Source organism: Trachemys scripta, chromosome 2 (assembly GCF_013100865.1).
Source record: "Trachemys scripta elegans isolate TJP31775 chromosome 2, CAS_Tse_1.0, whole genome shotgun sequence".
In the NCBI taxonomy this organism is placed as follows: Eukaryota; Metazoa; Chordata; order Testudines; family Emydidae; genus Trachemys; species Trachemys scripta.
Genome location: NC_048299.1, coordinates 47,895,663 through 47,917,688, shown reverse-complemented (window position 1 = coordinate 47,917,688; position 22,026 = coordinate 47,895,663). Strand labels below are relative to the sequence as shown.

General features: G+C 40.5%; 1 protein-coding gene across 2 annotated transcripts in view; it reads left to right on the top strand.

Annotated features, from left to right (window-relative positions):
- Nucleotides 1-21,778, top strand: part of COL28A1 (collagen type XXVIII alpha 1 chain) — a 141,901-nt gene extending 120,123 nt beyond the window's left edge. For both annotated transcript variants that reach the window (XM_034760512.1, XM_034760511.1), the window contains exons 33-36: nucleotides 13,559-13,749; nucleotides 19,173-19,416; nucleotides 20,301-20,477; nucleotides 21,394-21,778. In XM_034760512.1, the coding sequence (XP_034616403.1) occupies nucleotides 13,559-13,749; nucleotides 19,173-19,416; nucleotides 20,301-20,473 (608 nt within the window). In that variant the 3' untranslated portion in view covers nucleotides 20,474-20,477; nucleotides 21,394-21,778. The remainder of the gene's footprint in view (nucleotides 1-13,558; nucleotides 13,750-19,172; nucleotides 19,417-20,300; nucleotides 20,478-21,393) is intronic.
- The last annotated feature ends 248 nt before the right edge of the window (nucleotides 21,779-22,026 follow it).

Genomic DNA, 22,026 nt, shown 5'->3' with positions numbered 1-22,026 from the left:
CTTACCTTCAGATGCAATTCATTCCTCAGTTTTCCTCACTCGCTGTGTAATTTAGTCCTCTAGCCAAATCAAATCTTCATGCCTTCCAGGGTAAATGAAAGTCCAGTACAAACAATGAGAGTTCCCACAGCCATTCTTTATACAGCTTCTTTTGTTCTGTGGGTTACCAGCCCTCCATTGAAGGCTTATGTCAATTTTTCCCCAGAATGCCTCAGTGCTGGGTCAAAGTTCCATCATTGTCTGTGAAGTCTTCTGTCCTTCATGCAGGACAGCGAAGAGGATTTCTCCTCACCTTTGCATTCTGTCTGTCTGTCTGTCTCTCTCTCTCTTTGTCTCTCTCTGGGCCACTAATCTCCCTCAAGGTCTGTCAATCCTTCCCTCTTTTTCACAGTTTCACATAGAGCTATTGTCTCCTAGTTAATGAAGGGGAGCTTATGACATTTCCCAACCTCTCCTACCCATAGACACCACCATAAAGTACTCCTTCCAGTCTCTCCACCCCATAGATCCATCAGTTTCAAGGCCAGGAGGGATCACTGTGATCATCTAGTCTGACCTTCTGAATAACACAGGCCACAGAACTTTCCCCAAATAATTCCTAGAACATCTCTTTTAGAAAAACATCCAATCTTGATTTAAAAATGGCCAGTGATGGAGAATCCACCAGGACCCTGAGTAAATTGTTCCAATGATTAATTACCCATACTGTTAAAAAATTACAACTTATTTCCAGTCTGAATTTGTCTAATTTTTACTTTCTGCCATTGGATTGTATTATACCTTTCTCTGATAGACTGAAGAATTCATTTATCAAATATTTCTTCCTCAGGTAAGTACTTAGAGATAAGGCTATGTTTTAGTCATGGGTATTTTTAGTAGACTGGTCACGGGCAGTAAACAAAAATTCATGGCCCCTGACCTGTCCATGACTTTTACTGAAAATACCCGTGACTAAAACTTGGGCGGGGGGGCTGCGGGTGCTTGGGGGGGCAGTCTGGGGCACTGTGGCGGCTGGAGGAGGTGGCCCAGAGGACCCTGCTGGTGGGGGGGGGGTTGGTCAGCATGGCCCGGGACCCACGCTGGTGCTGGGGGAAGGTGGTGCGTGGCCAGGACCCCTGCTGTTGCTGGTGGGGGGAGGGTTGGCGGGGTTGGCAGGGGCTCCAAATTGGCAGAATTGGCTCTGCATCCCTGCAGCAAAGGGGTGCAGGGGTCAGGGGTCTTGGTGTGCTGCTCCCATCACAAACGTTTCTGAAGCATTTCCAAAGTTTGCAGTATATCTAAGGCCTCTGTCAGTCTTAGGGCATTCAGATCAAATAGATAAGCATCTTGTTAGACAGGACGTCAAGGAAGTGTTTATTTGGCAGGGAAGCCCTCTGGCCTGGGGGCTTTCCCCACTTTCATATTCTTAATCTTCTCAATGAACTTGTCCTCTGCTAGAGGCACATCAAGGTTTCTGTGCTGGACTGCAGTCATTTGCTGTAGTGTAATATTTTTGAAAAATTGATCCAAAGCATCTGTGGAGGCGTTTATGTCCAATTGGTACTGATCTTTATAGAAGTTAAAGAACACTTCATTAATCTTCAGGTGATGTACATAGTTTACCATGTGTATCATGGATGGCCGTGATTCTACATGCAGAGGTCTTTTGTCTTAGGCCAGTGGTTTTCAAAGTGAGGGTTGCAATCCAGTACTGGGTTGTGGAATGTAAGGCACGGGGTTGTGGCAGCTCAAGTCCCATCGGCAGTGCTGCCTGGCTAAGGCAGGCTAGTCCCTACCTGTTCTGACACTGCGCTGCACCCTGGAAGCTGCTGGCAGCACGTCCGGCTCCTAGGCAGGGGGGAGGGGACACAGGGCTCCACGCACTGCCCCTGCCCTGAACACCAGCTCTGCACTACCATTGGCTGGGAACCTTCCCATAGTTGGGACCCTCCTTCCAGATGGTGCTGGGGTTGCCTCTCGCACTGAGGTTACCTCTCCGGGGGAGGGACCTCCAGTTGCTAGGAAAAGGCGGGTATTAGTATTGGGAGATTCGATCATTAGAAACATAGATAGCTGGGTTTGTGATGACCGGGAGAACTGTATGGTGACTTGCCTGCCTGGTGCGAAGGTTGCGGATCTCTCGAGACATCTAGACAGCCTTATGTGTAGTGCTGGGGAGGAGCCGATGGTCGTGGTACATGTAGGTACCAATGACGTAGGGAAGAGTAGGAGAGATGTCCTGGAGGCCAAATTTAGGCTGCTAGGGAAGAGACTGAAATCCAGGACCTCTATGGTGGCATTCTCAGAAATGCTCCCAGTTCCACGCGCAGGGCCAGGTAGGCAGGCAGAGCTTCAGAGTCTCAATGCGTGGATGAGACGATGGTGTAGAGAGGAGGGGTTTACATTCATTAGGAACTGGGGAAACTTCTGGAATGGGGGGAGCCTATACAGGAAGAATGGGCTCCACCTAAACCAAGGTGGAACCAGACTGCTGGCACTAAACATTAAAAAGGTTGTAGAGCAGTTTTTAAACTAGGAGATGGGGGAAAGCCGACTGCTGCAGAGGAGCATGTGGATCAGACAGAGACTTCTCTTAGGGGAGAGTCTAATGATAGAGAATCTCCAGGTTATAGTCAGGAGCAGAGGATGGAAGAGGATAAAGTAGGAGACAGATCAGATGATAAACATTCACATAAAAAAGAATCTGACACATCTGAAAAGGGCAGACAAATAAACAGTGACAAGTTTTTAAAGTGCTTGTACACAAATGCTAGAAGTCTAAATAATAAGATGGGTGAACTAGAGTGCTTGTGATAAAGGAGGATATTGATATAATAGGCATCACAGAAACCTGGTGGACTGAGAGCAATCAATGGGACACAATCATTCCGGGGTACAAAATATATCAGAAGGACAGAACAGGTCGTGCAGGTGGGGGAGTGGCACTATATGTGAAAGAAAATGTACAATCAAATGAAGTAAAAATCTTAAGCAAATCCGCATGTTCCATAGAATCTCTATAGATAGAAATTTCATGCTCTAATAAGAATATACCATTAGGGATCTATTATCGACCACCTGACCAGGACGGTGATAGTGATGATGAAATGCTAAGGGAAATTAGAGAGGCTATCAAAATTAAGAACTCAATAATAGTGGGGGATTTCAATTATGCCCATATTGACTGGGAACATTTCACTTCAGGACGAAATGCAGAGATAAAATTTCTCGATATTTTAAATGACTGCTTCATGGAGCAGCTGGTACGGGAACCCACAAGGGGAGAGGCAACTCTAGATTTAGTCCTGAGTGGAGCACAGGAGCTGGTCCAAGAGGTAACTATAGCAGGACCGCTTGGAAATACTGACCATAATACAATAGCATTCAACATCCCTGTGGTGGGAAGAACATCTCAACAGCCCAACACTGTGGCATTTAATTTCAAAAGGGGGAACTATGCAAAAATGAGGGGGTTAGTTAAACAGAAGTTAAAAGGTACAGTGACTAAAGTGAAATCCCTGCAAGCTGCATGGGCGCTTTTTAAAGACACCATAATAGAGGCCCAACTTCAATGTATACCCCAAATTAAGAAGCACAGTAAAAGAATTAAAAAAGAGCCACCGTGGCTTAACAACCATGTAAAAGAAGCAGTGAGAGATAAAAAGACTTCCTTTAAAAAGTGGAAGTCAAATCCTAGTAAGGCAAATAGAAAGGAGCATAAACACTGCCAAATTAAGTGCAAGAATGTAATAAGAAAAGCCAAAGAGGAGTTTGAAGAACGGCTAGCCCAAAACTCCAAAGGTAATAACAAAATGTTTTTTAAGTACATCAGAAGCAGGAAGCCTGCTAAACAACCAGTGGGGCCCCTTGATGATCGAGATACAAAAGGAGCGCTTAAAGACGATAAAGTCATTGCGGAGAAACTAAATGGATTCTTTGCTTCAGTCTTCACGGCTGAGGATGTTAGGGAGATTCCCAAACCTGAGCTGGCTTTTGTAGGTGACAAATGTGAGGAACTGTCACGGATTGAAGTGTCACGAGAGGAGGTTTTGGAATTAATTGATAAACTTAACATTAACAAGTCACCGGGACCAGATGGCATTCACCCAAGAGTTCTGAAAGAACTCAAATATGAAGTTGCAGAACTGTTAACTAAGGTTTCTAACCTGTCCTTTAAATCAGCTTCTGTATCCAATGACTGGAAGTTAGCTAATGTAACGCCAATATTTAAAAAGGGCTCTAGAGGTGATCCCGGCAATTACAGACCGGTAAGTCTAACGTCTGTACCGGGCAAATTAGTCAAAACAATAGTTACGAATAAAATTGTCCGACACATAGAAAAACATAAACTGTTGAGCAATAGTCAACATGGTTTCTGTAAAGGGAAATCGTGTCTTACTAATCTATTAGAATGCTTTGAAGGGGTCAACAAATGTGGACAAGGGGGATCCAGTAGACATAGTGTACTTAGATTTCCAGAAAGCCTTTGACAAGGTCCCTCACCAAAGGCTCTTATGTAAATTAAGCTGCCATGGGATAAAAGGGAAGGTCCTTTCATGGATTGAGAACTGGTTAAAAGACAGGGAACAAAGGGTAGGAATTAATGGTAAATTCTCAGAATGGAGAGGGGTAACTAGTGGTGTTCCCCAAGGGTCAGTCCTCGGACCGATCCTATTCAACTTATTCATAAATGATCTGGAAAAAGGGGTAAATAGTGAGGTGGCAAAGTTTGCAGATGATACTAAACTGCTCAAGATAGTTAAGACCAAAGCAGACTGTGATGAAGTTCAAAAAGATCTCACAAAACTAAGTGATTGGGCAACAAAATGGCAAATGAAATTTAATGTGGATAAATGTAAAGTAATGCACATTGGAAAAAATAACCCCAACTATACATACACTATGATGGGGGCTAATTTAGCTACAACAAGTCAGGAAAAAGATCTTGGAGTCATCGTGGATAGTTCTCTGAAAATGTCCACGCAGTGTGCAGCGGCAGTCAAAAAAGCAAACAGGATGTTAGGAATCATTAAAAAGGGGATAGAGAATAAGATTGAGAATATATTATTGCCCTTATATAAATCGATGGTACGCCCTCATCTCGAATACTACGTACAGATGTGGTCTCCTCATCTCAAAAGATATACTGGCACTAGAAAAGGTTCAGAAAAGGGCAACTAAAATGATTAAGGGTTTGGAACGGGTCTCATATGAGGAGAGATTAAAGAGGCTAGGACTCTTCAGCTTGGAAAAGAGGAGACTAAGGGGGGTTATGATAGAGGTATATAAAATCATGGGTGATGTGGAGAAAGTGGATAAGGAAAAGTTATTTACTTATTCCCATAATACAAGAACTAGGGGTCATCAAATGAAATTAATAGGCAACACGTTTAAAACAAATAAAAGGAAGTTCTTCTTCACACAGTGCACAGTCAACTTGTGGAACTCCTTACCTGAGGAGTTGTGAAGACTAGGACTATAACAGAGTTTAAAAGAGAACTGGATAAATTCATGGTGGTTAAGTCCATTAATGGCTATTAGCCAGGACGGATAAGGAATGGTGTCCCTAGCCTCTGTTTGTCAGAGGGTGGAGATGGGTGGCAGAAGAGAGATCACTTGATCATTGCCTGTTAGGTTCACTCCCTCTGGGGCATCTGGCATTGGCCACTGTCAGTAGACAGGATACTGGGCTAGATGGACCTTTGGTCTGACCCGGTACGGCCTTTCTTATATTCTTATGCTCCGCACTGACTGGGAGCCGCCCGAGTAAGTCCCCGCCCCAACCCTGCACCCCAACCCCCTGCCCCAGCCCTGAGCCCCCCCAAACCCGGAGCCTCTTCCTGTACCCCAAACCCCTCATCCCCAACCCCACCCCAGAACTTGCACCCTCAGCCAAGAGCCCTGACCCCTCCTGCACCACAGCCCTGAGCCCCCCGAAACCTGGAGCCCTCTTCTGCACCGCAACTCCCTCATCCCTGGCCTCACCCCCACACCCAAATCCTCTGCCCCAGTCCTGAGCCCCTCCAACACCCCAAACTCCTCATCCCCAGCTCCGTTGGGTCGCAGGCATCAACAATTTTCTTCAATTGGGTTGCCAGAAAAAAAGTTTGAAAACCACTGTCTTAGGCAGTATGCCAGCAATTTGCTTGCTTTTTCACCCAATTCCCAGAAGTTCTGCCAGAGTCAAAATAGGGTGAATTCAGATGTGCTGAGTGCAGCTTATTGAGTTTAAATCTACAATTAATTGAGGATCAAAGAAATTCTCGAGATGGAGTTGTGGCATAAGATAAATTGAGCTCTTTTACTTTTTTCTAAAGGGCTTTCATTTTTTTCTCCAGGTTCCCTCTTCTTCTCAGATGCAAAACTTACAATTTTATTTCTACTTGCCCTTGAGCAAAATAGCCTGCTAGAAGATGTTGAGGGTTCATTTGTCTCCAGCAACAAGCCAGTTTCTTTTTTCAATAAAAATTTTGAAATGCGGATCTAATAAAAGTGAAGAATTAAATCGCTAGCTATAAGGCTTTTTCTCTCTCAGGTCTGTTCCTATTTGAAGAGTTATAGGAACATGATCAGTGACAGCACTTATATTAATGGAGGAGTCAATTACAGAATTAACCAAGTCCCTGGAGATCAAAAAGAAATCTATATAGGAATAGGACTGAGGTACCAGAGAAAACTATGACTGGTTCCTACCCATTAGATGTATAAGTCGCCAGATATCACATAGTCCCAGATCTTCAATGTGCAACTCCAGATCCATTATAGTTTTGGTTGATATATGACCCCGAGGTTGAGATTTGTTCAATCAAGCACCTCATTTAAATCCCTAACAATAACAGTAAGGATATGGGGTGAGCTATGTAATTTAATAAAAACCTACGAAAAGTTTCAGGATCATCAAGTGTAGGTCCATACATATTAGCAGTGATTAGTTCAGATACATTTGTAGTGACTTTAAGGATTAAAACTCTGTCCTGATTGTCTGAAATTGATTCCAAGACTGTTACAGACAGTGTTTTATGGAAGAGGATGGCTATCCCTCTGGATTTGGATGAGAAGCAGCAAGACATTGTTTTTCCTACCAACTCGTGCTCTAATTTAGCAGCCTCATCTGTGGTCAAGTGTGTCTTCTGCAAAAGCATTTCATCTGCCTTTGCTTTCTTTAATAATGAGTACACTTTTTTCTTTAACTGGAGTATTGAGACCCGTTACATTCCAGGAAATAAAAGATTTAGGACCATTTGGCTGTGTTAAGAATTATTTTTGTAGCCTTACAGATGAATGGGGTGGAATGTTTGAATAATTTGCTCTATTACGTCTCATCCTCCTCCCCATACAGAAACCCACTGAGAGTCCATGGATGAAATGTCTCAGACACTTATTCCACAGATTTTGGATTACTTTGCTAGATGCTTGACACTTGCCAGACTTCCAGGGAATAGGGAGAGGAGAAGAGCACAAAAAGACAAGATAAAGCAAAAACATAACATACATATACCAACTTAACTTTACACCAAGCATAGGCAAGCACAATGAAAAGGCAATAGTTGTCAAATACTTAACATTATATAGAAAAAACTAAACCATTCATAAATTCAGGAAGGGGTCAGCCAGGGAGACACACTATCCAGGCCGAGAGATCCACCAATATCCATTATTGAAAGTATTACTATTATTTATTTAAAACAGGGATCCTATTTTCCCCATACCAGAGTAGTAACTACGTGGTAAGGAGACAGAAAGGGAGCATGCACTCCACAAATGGAATACTTCTTAACTAGGTATGTCAAGGTTATGCCTGTATATTATCCCCTAATTTGTATTTGTTTCAGTTTGCCAAACCAAACACCAGAGTACTGGCAATACAGGTTGGTGCATTGAGTAAGACATTGTATGTTGTGGGAATTCCAGAGCCACGTGTCCCTCCCCGTTTTAGTTTACAACCAAACATTCAGTTTCTCTTCTTCATATTAACATAACTAACAGGAGAGGAATCTAACTGTTCCCAAAATTGTAAATTATTGCACCGAAGAACACAGCAAACAAGTGACTCCTCTATTAACTTCATACTTCATGTACTCCAGATTTGAGCTTATCGAAGGAGTCAGGATGGGGAAAGGAACTGAAGAAGATGTGGGGGGTCAGGGCAAGGGGGATGAGAAAGGCAGTGGAAGTGGGGAGAGGGGCAAACAGGGTCAGGGTGAGAGGGAGAAAGTAAAAGGTGACAGGGAAGGTAGAAGTCATTGTCCTTGTAGCTCAGCAACCTATGTTGGCCTTCTCCTCTGCTCTGTTGGACCATAGGGGGTATAACTACATTGCTCAGCTTCTGTGCAGCTTTCCAGGACATCTTGCAGGGAAGAGAGCTGTCTCTCCTACTTCCAGCACATAGGATGTCAAGCTGCTGGGCTTTGAGGAGCCCCAGCAGTAAGGCATGGCAACACAGCAAAGTCTCTCACTGGCACCAATTTTAAAAAGTGGTTTTGGAGCCCTCAAATTTCTACAGAACATCAGGGAGCTGCACCACCCCATCTTTGGTGGGTATGTTGGTGCCCAGCTAATACACAGGCCTCGTAATAATTCGTGTTGATCTGCCACATGGGGATGTTGTCAAATGTTTCATGAATACCTCAGCACAAATACAGGAGCAAAGCACTTAATATTGCTAATACACAATTTAAATAAATCCTTTCCACAGTCAGTTCGCTCCCATGAGATCAGTTCGGGATGAGGTGTTTTCTTAACTCCCCTGCTGGGGCGCTTCACAGTTTGATGAGAATTTATATACGTGTCCCAAAAATGAATAAAGTATAAGCTTGGAGCTGAAGAAATAACCCAAAGAAGTCAGTCAGTCAGTCGCAATGACGGGATAGGTTCATAAGTGCAGGTAAGGCAGACATAACAACTGGGAAGTAAATGTAGTATAAAACAGAACAGATACTCATTTCACTGCAGGCTATTTAAAAACCTTTTTGCTTCCTGTGGCTTTTGGAACAGATGCACTTCCTCACTAATCCTGACATGAAACTGAGCTCGAAACTTTATAAAATATTGAAGGCCTTGCTGCTTAACCAGTTCCCTTGCTCTTCTAAAGCCAGATCTCTGTTCAACCACATCTTTTACAAAATCTTGAGAAATCATTATCTTATTTTGTGGCATCCCCTCAACAGTTCTCCCCCACCCATGAACTAGCTGCAATATTTTTTCTCTTGCCATAAATCTGAGAAATTTGACAATCAGTGCACAAGGTTTAGCATTCCAGGCTGCTTAGGAGCCAGGGACCTACATGCTCATTCTTAATCAAATTTAAAATCATCCCGCAAGCTAAGCATTTCTCAAAGGAGCCGAGGAACAAATTCTAGGGAGTAGTCTTTCTCTGCCCCTCCAGGTACTCTTGATAATTCTCAAATTATAGCAACGAGACCTTCCCTGGAGATCTGCCAGTTTAGATTTAAGAAAAAATAAATCTGTGCTTCTCTGCAGCTGGGCAGAGAGCCTTTGTACTTGATCTTCCACCGATGATACTATTCTTTCTGCTTCATTCACCCATCTTGTCATGTCAGCGCTGGCAGAAAAGAGTTAACTGAGGTAACAGTGAATTGTATTGTGTGGCCTTGATATCTACTATGTCTGCAGCAACTCTCTTCAGCAGAGCCACCATATACATAGTGCCCTCAGCAGTTGCCAACTTGTTCACAGTGCCGGGGGGACGGAGAAGGGGGATACATACTCCTTGTTTTTCAACTACTTATAGAGCTTCCAGCAAACAAATATTTGCCTGCTGACATCCCAGCCATTTTGGGATAGCTGTTCCTTTATTAGAGGGGTCAGTCAGGGGCCCTGGACTCTGGATGGAAATAGATATTAGCATATAGTTCTGCAACTCAAGGGATCTGCTCCTCCATGCACACTCCCAATTTTTGTGTCTTCTTCAAACTTGATCAGTGATGATTTTATGTTTTCTTCCTGGTCATTGATAAAAATGTTAAATAGCATAAGGCCAAGAATGGATCCCTGTGGGTCTCCACTAAAAAGACACCAACTCAATAATGATTCCCCATTTACAATTACATTTTGACAGCTATTGGTTAGCCAGCTTTTAATTCATTTAATGTGTGGCATATTCATTTTACATTGTTCTATTTTTTTTAACCAAAATGTCATGTGGTACGAAGTCAAATACATACAGATGTCTAGTACATCAACACTATTAACTTTATTAACCAACTTGTAATTGCATAAAAAAAATTATCACGTTAGTCTGACAGGATCTATTTTCCATAAACCCATGTTCATTGGCATTAATTATATTACCTTCCTTTAATTCTTTATTAACTGAGTCCCATATCTGCTGCTCCATTATCTTGCCTGGGATCGTCAGACTGATAGATCTATAATTACCAGGGTCATCCTATTTACCCTTTTAAAATATTGGCACAGCATTAGCTTTCTTCCAGGCTTCTAGAACTTCCCTACTACTTTAAGACTTATTGAAACTCAGCATTAACAGGTCCAGCAAGCTTCTCAGTCAGCTCTTTTAAAACTCTTGGATGCAAGGTATCTGGACTTGCTGATTTTAAAATGTCTAACATTAGTAGCTGCGGTTTAACATCATCCAAACATACTAGTGGAATGGAAAGAGAGTGTTATCATATATGACTATATCATCTTCCCCCCACACAAATACAGAACAGAAATATTATTGAACACTTCTGCCTTTTCTGCATTATTATTGATAATTCTATCATTTCCATCTAGTAATGGATCATTGTTAGGATATACATTAAAAATTTGTTCTTTTTTTCCTTAACTCTGCTGCACATAAATTTCTCCGTGTGTCCCTTTCCTTCCCTTATCAATTTTTTTATTATTTCTAACTTCTGATTTATATTCATTACTATTAGCTTCCCCTTTCTTCTATTGTAAGATAATATATATATATTTTATTTTTATAGCCGTCTTTACTTCCTCTCTAAACTAGGTCTTTCTTTAATCAATAAGGCCTTCTTCCTTGATTGTGGCTTTTGGGGCATCTTGTAAAGTGTTCTTAAATAATTCCCAATTATCATTCACATTTTTCTGATTAAATTCTTCTTTCCACCCGATTTGGCTCATAATTGTGAAATTGGCCCTTTTAAAGTCCTAAGTAAATATATCACTGGTCTGAATTTTATTCTGTTTGGACATTAGAAATGTGATCAAGTCATGATCACTTGTACTTAGGCTACCATTAATCTTTAGTTCTGTGATCAGTTCCTCTTTATCTGTCAAGATGAAGTCTAATATAGGTCCAATATAGTTTTGGACACAACTCTTTTTGGGTTAGGAAATCGTCATCTGTAATATTTGGAAATTCCAAGGATGTTTTAGTATTGGCACCATGAGATCTCCAGTATGTGTCACTCAAATTGAAGTCCCCCATAATCACTCAGTTTTTTCCCCTATACTCTAGAGTAAGGAGATCGTCATCTTGTTCCCTAGTGTGATTTGATGATCTGTAGCAGACACCAACTAACACTCTGTTTTGTGCTCTATCTGCTAAGGCATTGATTCATAAGCATTCAAGAGCACGCTCTTCTGCATTAATCAGTGACTTGGAAATATTTTTGACAAAGCGTGCCACTCTCCCTTCTGTTGCCTACTTGATCCTTCCTAAACAGGTTATAATCATTGATTTTAATGCAAATAATCCCACCAAATTTCAATAATACCAACTAAATCAAATTTGTGCCCATAAAGGAGTAATTCCAATCCCTCTTCTTTGTTAACCAGGCTCCTAGCATTGGTGTAGAAGCAATTATAGACTTTCTTCCCTTCATATCCTTTGGTTCCTTGACTGATTTTATTCTCAGCATCTCAATTTTGTGTTAACTAGTGCTCCTATTTTTCCTTTTCTTACCCTCCTATTTTGCTGTTAGTTTAACCCCCTCATGGACTACTCTAGCTACCCTGTCCCCAAGGAGATTGGTTCCCCTTCTCCTGAGGTGGACCAATGTTCCACAAAACCAAAACCCTCCACCCTCCACCACTTACCTAGCCAGCAGTTCACTTCCAGAATCTTCTGCCTTCTGTCTTCCTTTGCTCTTGGCACAGCCTTTCCAGGTTCTCTCACCTGAAAGAACCATCACCAGTATTGTTCCCTCCCATGTCTCTTTCACACTGGCTCTCAGGTTTGTAGTTGCCATGTCCCATAGGAGCTATAATCTGCAGAAAGCCTTTTTTCTAAACTAAAATTTCTAAAGGATGGTGCTAGGCCTGTATCTTGCCTTAAAGTGCCAGCATGCCCTGTTACAAACTCATAAGATTGAGATTTTTCTATGGCAAATTAAAACATTATGGCCCAGATCCACCAAGGTCGATTTCCATTGACCTCAATGGAAATTAGAAGCCTAAATACCTTTGTGGATCTGGGCCTAAATCTTTTTTCCAACTCCACTGGCAATATTTACATCAGAGTATAGAACAGATGATACCACCTACTCAGTTAGCCCCTGAACCTGTAATGAAGTCTGCCTGCACAGACATCTTGGCAGAACTGGCACCTCACTGAGTGAGTGGTAATAGCATTCTTATACTCTGATGCAGATTATGGCCAGCAGTGACTCAGTGGGGCTCCATGTGGGCTCAGGGGCCAGCCCATGAAGAGTTCATAGTAGGATTGGGACCTTAACGACAGATTCAGCTACTTTCTCTAGTCACCTGTCCCTGTGCTTTTTAGATACTAATAAAGCCCTATATATTGGTTCCATTCAGTCATTAATTGGGAGATATCACTGATATATGAAGTAACAAAAATAAACAGATTTGAGAATACTCATTGTATATTAGTTCTTTTTAGATAATTTCGTGATCTACTTTTCAAGTCATTCTCTAAGGCTACGTCTTCACTACCCGCCTGGATCGGCGGGTAGAAATCGATCTCTCGGGGATCGAATTATCGCGTCTCGTCGGGACGTGACAATCGATTCCCGAATCGACGCTTGTACTCCACCAGTGCAGGTAGGAGTAAGCACCGTCGATGGGGGAGCCGCGGCAGTCGATTTGCCGCCGTCCTCACAGCGGGGTAAGTCGGCTCGGATACGTCGAATTCATCTACGCTATTCGCGTAGCTGAATTTGCGTATCTTAAATCGACACCCCCCCCCAGTGAAGACGTAGCCTAAGAGGACTTAATTTTTCAGTACATTTCCCCTGTACTAATTAATTCACTGTGTTTCAGAGGTAAATATATCTAGAATATACTATATGTAGCAGCTTTCAAGACAAACAGGTAACTGACAACCAGATGTACAGACAGTAGAACAAGGGTTCTCAAAGTGGGGTCATGAACAGGTGTCAGGTGTCAAAACCACTCTGCTCTTTCCATATTGCTAAATGGGAGTGGGATCCCAGACAGATACTAAGGGTTTTCTGGGGAAGGCAGTCAAGGGGTGGAAAAGGTTGAGAACCACTGCACTGGATTATAGACTTTTCTTTGTTCATGTGTATGATCACTTTAGAGCAACTCTGGCAACTGTTCCACTTATGCACTGAATTTCCTGTCAGAATCAGAGTAAAATGTGGATTTCTGTTAATCTTTTCAGCTCTTGAGAATAATCTCTTCCAACAAATCTGTGAGAATGACTCCAGCTCATATATCACCAGAGTCCTCAGTTCATCTTCAACTCCTCACCCTGGATTTGAAACACCCAACGAACGTAATATTGATCAGTTTGGTAAAACTCAGACTCCAGAACTTTATGTCCCTCCACCTACACAAGAAACTATCAATTTTGTAAGTAAAGTGTAATTATTAATAATCTTTCAAAAGAACTATGCCTGTATTTACATAAAAACATAATTTCTTACATTGTTTATTATCCTTGTAAGATGCAACATGATCAAATCATGAATTCTTTCAACAGACAGAAGCAAGGTTTGGACAAAGGATATTTAAAGTGAGATCTGGAACTTAATTGCTAATTATTAAAAAAACAGCTGTTTACCAAAAGAAGTAGATGTTGGAGTCTTAGAATCAAATGGAGATCTGTAAAATATATATTATGCCAGGGTTTTCAAACTTTTCATAGTATGGACACATCTTAAAGTGAGCTTTGTGGGTACTTCTCCTTCCATTCACAATTGTACAAATCACCACTCCTTTGTGAATGCAACTAGAACAATTTCTTACATGGAAAAGTACTATTAGGAAATATAGTTATGTAAGAAAAGAAAATATATGTAGCAAAGTGCACATGCCTAATTATGCAGTAGAAGACATTTTTATGTGGAAAATATGCTAATTGCCTGTGCAAACGTGTTGTGAAGGCACAGTTTTGTGCAGTTAGAATGAAATCCCACATGTTGAAAATTAGATTCTGTAATCTCTGAGGAATAATTCCAGGTTAAACATTTTAACACACTTAAAACTGCCTTCTCCAAACAAGGACACTCCACTGAGAAGTGGATTGCATCATGGAACAGCCCACCCAAATACCCCAAGAGAACCTGCTTCAAGACAGAAATAAACCCCCCTCTGACCACACCCACTTAGTTTTCACCTACCACCTCATACTGGAACCATACAGGGTATCAAAAACCCATACGTGATGGGGACCCCATTCTCAGGGCCAACTCCAGGGTTTTTGCCACCCCAAGCGGCAGAAAAAAAGAAAAAAGCCGCGTTCGCGATCGACAGTAGCTCAGCCGCACCGCTTTCTTCTTCGGTGGCAATTTGGTGGCAGGTCCTTCCCTCCGAGAGGGGAATGAGGGACCCGCCGCCGAATTGCCGCCGAAGAGCCCAACGTGCCGCCCCTTCCCCTTGGCCACCCCAAGCACCTGCTTGCTAAGCTGGTGCCTGGAGCCGGCCCTGCCCATTCTGAAAGAAATCTTTCCTGAACCCCCACTTTAGGCCTTCAAACAACCTTCCAACCTCTCCAAGCTCATCATCAGAAGCAAGTTCCCCACAGATCAGGACACATCAATTCAAAATGGCACCAGAGCCTGCCAGAGCAACAGATGCAAAACCTGCAGATATATCTCCACTGCTACAATGATCAACACTCCCCACAACACACCTTTTAAGATCTATGGGTCCTATACATGCCTATCACAACATGTGGTGGACCTCATCCAGTGCACTAAATGTCCAGAGACACTTGATTTAAGGTTTATTACAATAATCTGTATCCACTAGCCCTGTCTTTTTGCCCTATGACTGCAGAGGTGTTAATGGGCTACTCTACCTTGAATGGTCCCTTACAATATGTGCCAACTACTTATGCTAAAACAATCTATTCCACCTTGCATTTTGCTGTGACGCTGGGATTACCCTTCCGAGGCTTGAAGAAGAGCTCTGTGTAGCTTGAAAGCTTGTCTCTCTAACCAACAGAAGTTGGTCCATTAAGCGATATTACCTTACACACCTAGTCTCTACAATATCCTATAGGATAGTGTCAGTTGATACCAGATCACTCAATTTTCAAGCGTTGCTGGCTCTTCCTTTCTTTCTGCGTCTATTATGGACATCCAAGAGTGGGTGCAGGGTTGTTTTTTGTAAAACTATTTTAACAGTTAAAATGTTACAAATTCTAGTGATATTTTCCATTCTAAGGAATATCTGTTCAAATCAACAATATGTTACCCAATAGCAGAAAAGTTTTTTTAGGTCTGTCAAGCAATTAAAAAAATTAATCGCGCGATTAATCGCACTGTTAAACACTAATAGAATACCATTTATTTTAAATATTTTGAATGTTTTCTACATTTTTAAATATATTGATTTAAATTATAACAGAATACAAAGTGTACAGTTCTCACTCTGTTTATTTTTTACTACAAATATTTACACTGTAAAAAACAAAAGAAATAGTATTTTTCAATTCACCTAATACAAGTACTATAGTGCAATTTCCTTGTTGTGAAAGTTGAATTTACAAATGTAGAACTATGTACAAAAATATAACTGCATTCAAAAATAAAACAATGTAAAACTTCAGAGCCTACGAGTCCATTCAGTCCTATTTCTTGTTCAGCCAATCGCTCAGACAAACAAGTTTGTTTACATTTGCAGGAGATAATGCTGCCTGCTTCTTGTTCACAATGTCACCTGAAAGTGAGAAAAGGTGTTCTCATGACACTGTTGTAGCTGATGTTGCAAGATATTTACATGCCAGATGCACTAAAGATTCATATGTCTCTTCATGCTTCAACCACCATTCCAGAGGACATGCATCCATACTGATGATGGGTTCTCCTCGATAACAATCCAAAGCAGTACGGATTGACACATGTGCATTTTCATCATCTGAGTCAGATGCCACCAGCAGAAGGTTGATTTTCTTTTTTGGTGGTTTGGGTTCTATAGTTTCCGCATTGGAGTGTTGCTCTTTTAAGACTTCTGAAAGCATGCTCCACACCTCGTCCCTCTCAGATTTTGGATGGCACTTCACATTCTTAAACCTTGGATTGAGTGCTGTAGCTATCTTTAGAAATCTGACATTGGTACCTTCTTTGCATTTTGTCAAATCTGCACTGAAAGTGTTTTTAAAATGAGCATGTGCTGAGTCATCATCTGAGACTGCTATAACATGAAATATATGGCAGAATGCAGGTAAAACAGAGCCAAAGTCATACAATTCTCCCCCAAGGAGTTCAGTCACAAATTTAATTAACACATTATTTTTTTAACTAGCGTCATCTGCATGGAAGCATGTCCTCTGGAACAGTGGCCGAACCATGAAGGGGCATACGAATGTTTAGTGTATCTGGCACATAAATACCTTCAATGCCGGCTACAAAAGTCCTATGCGAATGCTTGTTCTCACTCTATGATGACATTTTAAAAAAGAAGTGGGCAGCATTATCTCACGTAAATGTAAACAAACTTGTTTGCCTTAGCGATTGGTTAAATAAGAAGTAGGACTGAGTGGACTTGTAGGCTCTAAAGTTCTGCATTGTTTTGTTTTTGAGTGCAGTTATGCAACAACAAAAAAATTTGTAAGTTGCGCTTTCACGATAAAGAGATTGCACTATGGCACTTGTATGAAGTGAATTGAAAAATACTGTTTCTTATCATTTTTACAGTGTAAATATTTGTAATAAAAAAATATAAAGTGAGTAGTGTATACTTCATATCCTATGTTGTAATTGAAATCAATATATTTGAAAATGTAGAAAAACAACCAAAATATTTAATAAATTTCAGTTCGTATTCTATTGTTTAACAATGCGGTTAAAACCGCGATTAATCGCAATTCATTTTTTTAATCGCGATTACTTTTTTGAGTTAATCGCATGAGTTAACTGCGATTAATCAACAGCCCTAGTTTCTTTTAAAAAGTTAATAATTTTTTTAAAACTGAACAACAGTTTTTAATGGTCTGGTCTCTTCACTCTGTTGTGGCCCAGCCTTGTGCACTGGATCACACACAGTATGGGTTTGGAGCAGAGGCTGCTCTACCTATAGGCAACCTAGGCAGTTACCTAGGGCAGCAGATTTATGGGCAGTGGTCTAGAGTGGCAAATTTGGCCTGGCCACCCCTCTGTCATGAGCAATCTGAGGGCTTGTCTACACTTAAAAGATTTCCCTGACAGGCCACAGGCCAAAGGTTGCCAATCCCTGATTTAGACAAATAGCGGAATAACATACAGATGCTGTTTTTGCTTTAGTCTCTGGGCAAATCATGCCTCTAGTTACACCTAGTATTGCATGGGTGAAACTGAGGGCAGAATTTGGCCTTATTTAGGCAAAGTAGTTGGAAGCACCGTATTGAGCTCATTAGTGAATTGGCTGTTTATGGGATCACGTACTATGTGATTTATTGTTAATTATTTTTACCTCTAAATGACCAGGTGCTCATTAATGTGGATTTGGATGATCATATCAATAGCTAAATCTTTACAGCTCCTAACTCCCATCAAAATAAATATGGCCATTTTAAGAGCTTGAGCTGAAACACAAATATAAGTTTGCAGCCTGAAGAGGCTTCTTTGGACTGTGTCCGCCTGCTTAAACGTTTCCCACAGTTACAGCTATTGAGTCACAATGAGCAGGATTTTTCCTGGACTGGCCCTGGATTCTGGTTGCTTGTAAACAAGGGGATTCAGAGCATAATGTCCAGTTATAAAAGTGACAAATCAGCTCACCAGTATCCAATACTATTTCACATTAATCTATAACACTACATGTTTTAAGTTGCGGTTTGAAATGTTGACGTCTGTAATATTATTTCTTTTAAATGAGAGTGTACATAGTTTCATAAATCAAAAGCAATGCATTATTTATAGATTTGGAGTTCAGATAATTCAGAGAACACTCTCCATTCTGTGATCTATAATTCCATTGTTTCTAAACCTTGGAGTCATTTTTAAAATTTGGGGTTAGGTTAATGATCTGTAGAGCTTTACAGGTTTTAGGAAGGGGGATTATTTTGTCCAAAAAAATCTACATATTTCTATTTCCCTAATGAGCAATTCACTATCAATTAGAGATTTCTTTTCAAATTCTGATATTTGATCAATTGTATTTACTACTTAATATGATCCGGTTAACCATTCAAAATCCTGACTATCAGCAGCAGGGAGATGAGACGATCCCATGTGACCGTGAATGGGAGGAGAAATGTCCACAAGCCAATCTGTGTATTAAGATATGGTCTCCACAATTTAAATGTTTATCACCTTCTGCTCTAGCAGTCTCTTAGGGGCGACTTTCCTACTTCCTAAAAACATCTCTGAAGAGGCAGAATGCATGCATATAGGGTGCCATCCATCTCACTGCCTAGATTCAGGATCTAAAATGTCACATAATCCCTTGGAACTACATACTAGAAATGATGAAGCATTTCACAGATTCATTTTGCTCTTTGGCCCCTCATATCCCTGATTTTATTTACTTTGCCAACTAAAAGGTTCCTGCTGCATTGATTAACTAGAATTAGGTTTGACATAGCCTGTGACTGAATTAAGTGGAAAGCACTATATTGGCTTCTCAGTCCATCAGCACCCAAGAAGCTCTAAAAACGTATTTAGTAAAAATAGCAACAGAGAGATGTGGAGGTTCACAATTCATTAGAGAGGCATGAACTTGCGGAGCAGTACAGCTAAATAGCACATGAGAAAATACTATTAGCCTCCTACATCATCTCAATTTTTCTCTTGGTATGCGAGTCTAAGTAGAATTTTACCATTAATGTAAAACTTTTAATCCTTTTGTAGCTGAGCCCTCCAGAGACTGACAGAGAGACAGAGCTGTTGTCTTCCTCACTGGATTATACTGCTAGCACACCTTTTCAAAGGAACATTCCTGGTAGTCACAGACAACCAGTGACCTCTTCTCTTTATGGCAGATCTGATGACTTGGAAACTAGAGCTCCTAGTCCAGATGTACCTCTGCCATTCGGTATAATCACAGATGTAGAATGGCCTTCAACAGTTTTGAAGCCTCAAGCGACTAGAAAAGGTAAGGAGCAAATGTTGCTGCTAGAATTTGGCAAGAACAAAGATCTTGTTCTTGTCTTGTTACTGTTGGTTTTTGTTTTACAGTAAGTGTTTGTTCAGGTTTTTTAAGGACTTCATTTTTTCCTCCTAAATGCTGACTACTTTTCACAACACTTTGAATACAAGCTATTTTAAATTTTTTATGGTGGCAAATGCAGAGCGTATAAGGAGGCAGAGAGGATTAAGTGAACAAGTTGTTTTCATGCTTGGGGGCTTGAGTTCAAATCATTTAGCCTAGACAGAGAAAAAATTTAATAGCTTGATACACAACTGAGAAACTCTGCTCAGGTGAGCCTGGGGCCTGGAGATGTAGCAGATATTTCTAGTCAAGGACGAATGGCATTCACAATATTTCAGGAGGTAGCTTGCTCACTAGACTTGCCTCCACTATTTTTTAGTCTAGGCAGTGTTAACAAACCTTAATATTTGCTAGACACTGAATTCACCAAATTATATGGGGAACAAAATAAAAGCATGTATAAATTGGGAGTTAAATATTTGCAAATCACTAATTATTTTTCTCCTACTGGTTACTATTGCTTGGCAATGACATTTTCTAGAATAAGAATCCAATTCTGGCACCTCAACACTGATTTAGGTTCCAAAATAGGGATTTAAGCACCCAAATTTGAAAACTGAGCCACTAGTCCATATATCTTTCAATCCATTCACATACCTTCCACTGATGTCAATGGGAATTTGCCTGAGGACTTTATATGACCCCAAGAGATCAAGTGGGTGTAACAGGAGATGGTTTTTATTTACTGAAGAAGGTTCTTTTATAAAGTTCAATTTAACACAATAAGGAAGAAAAAACCCAGCTAACTTAACTTGATGTGATTTCAGATCCTACGTGCTTGGAACCTATGAAACCAGGAGACTGTCGAGATTATCTGGTGAAGTGGTATTATGACAAGGATGCCAATTCTTGTGCCCGATTTTGGTATGGAGGTTGTAATGGCACCAGAAATAGGTTTGATACAGAAAAAGAATGTCAGGAAACCTGTATTCATAGATGAACAAGTAAGTCACATCTATGCTGGAGGCTGTCCTCACAAATCCAGAGTCATCTTTTAAATTGAAAAGATAAGAAAATTAATTGTGCAGCATATTGAATGCAGGGACCAGAGGTATTCAACTCTTCAAGTGGTCTCCTAAGTATAACTGTCTAAAGGGATGCAAAACCTGATTTATAGACGTACTACAGTAATTAAGTTGTCTTGTTGCCATATGGAATATTTCCCAGATACTGTTTAACATGGGCCTCCCCAGACAAAGACAAATAATTCCTAGCCCTTAGGTAGCATTTTTCATCCATAAATCTTAAAGCGCTTTACAACAGGTGGGTAAGCATTATCACCATCAAGTGGGAATATTGGACTGCCTATAGTAGGATGACCAGACAGCAAACGTGAAAAATCAGGACAGGGGGTGGGGGTCGGGTAATAGGAGCCTATATAAGAAAAAGATCCAAAAATCAGGACTGTCCCTATAAAATTGGAACATCTGGTCATCCTAGCCTATAGTCTGAAACTTCCAAAGAAAAAATATTGTATTGTCTCATAGCTATAGCTCTCTCTATAATAGCTACCTCTATATAGATTGATGTTTTAGATATCTCCTTTATGACCAACACATTTTTTAAAAAATTAAGGTTTTGCTGTAAGTGGCATAAGTGTTTACAGTTAAACAACCAGAGTTGTGGGTACATAATATTAATTAGGTGATATAGAATCCAACCCAGCAACATCTGAACCATTATCTCTGGTATCAGAATTAACTTCCTTATTTTTGCTTGTGAGTCTAGGAAAGTTTCTACTCATCAAATCACAGAAAATATATTGCATTTGATCTTTTGTTTAAAAAAGTGACTTTAAACTGCAGCAATTGCATTCCTCAAAGCTCTATAATAATCAAATTGATTTTTATTTCCTTCTAGGAACTGTCAGTTGGGATTAGTGAAGCTGAATGTTTCTGGCGTGTGTACAGGAATGAACACTGGAGAAGAATCCAGAATGATGTGCCAATATGAACACTACTAGAGTATCTTTTAGTGCTTGTCACAATATGACATTCACAATAACTAGAGTGTAGATACACTCATATATAGCACATATTATCTAGATCATCTAGTAATAACTTTATGATGCATACAAAGAAATATACCTTTTCCCTCCAACTTTGTTGTTTTGATATAGTACTGTATATGGCACATATCATTCCAATTTTAGAATTAAGATGTCAAACATTTTGATACTCAGCATTTAACAATAAAGGCTTCAATCTATTTGAAAAATAAAGTGTGCTACAGTTTTAAACAGAAATTAGTGGTGCCTGAAATTGTTTCTCTTGTTACAGCACTTAGTGCAGGAAATGAAAATGTGTCATTTATCAGTATCCCTTGGGGATTTAAATACCATGGATATAACTGAATGAGTGTTTTCTTCTGTTGAAGCAGGTTTGGATTTAACTCTAGAATAATTTTGTCAGTTAGAAAGGTAAGCCCTGTCAATTCATTTTATTGTATAGTTATGGTAAAAGCTATGAGAGTCTTCAACTTTTAGGCTATTCA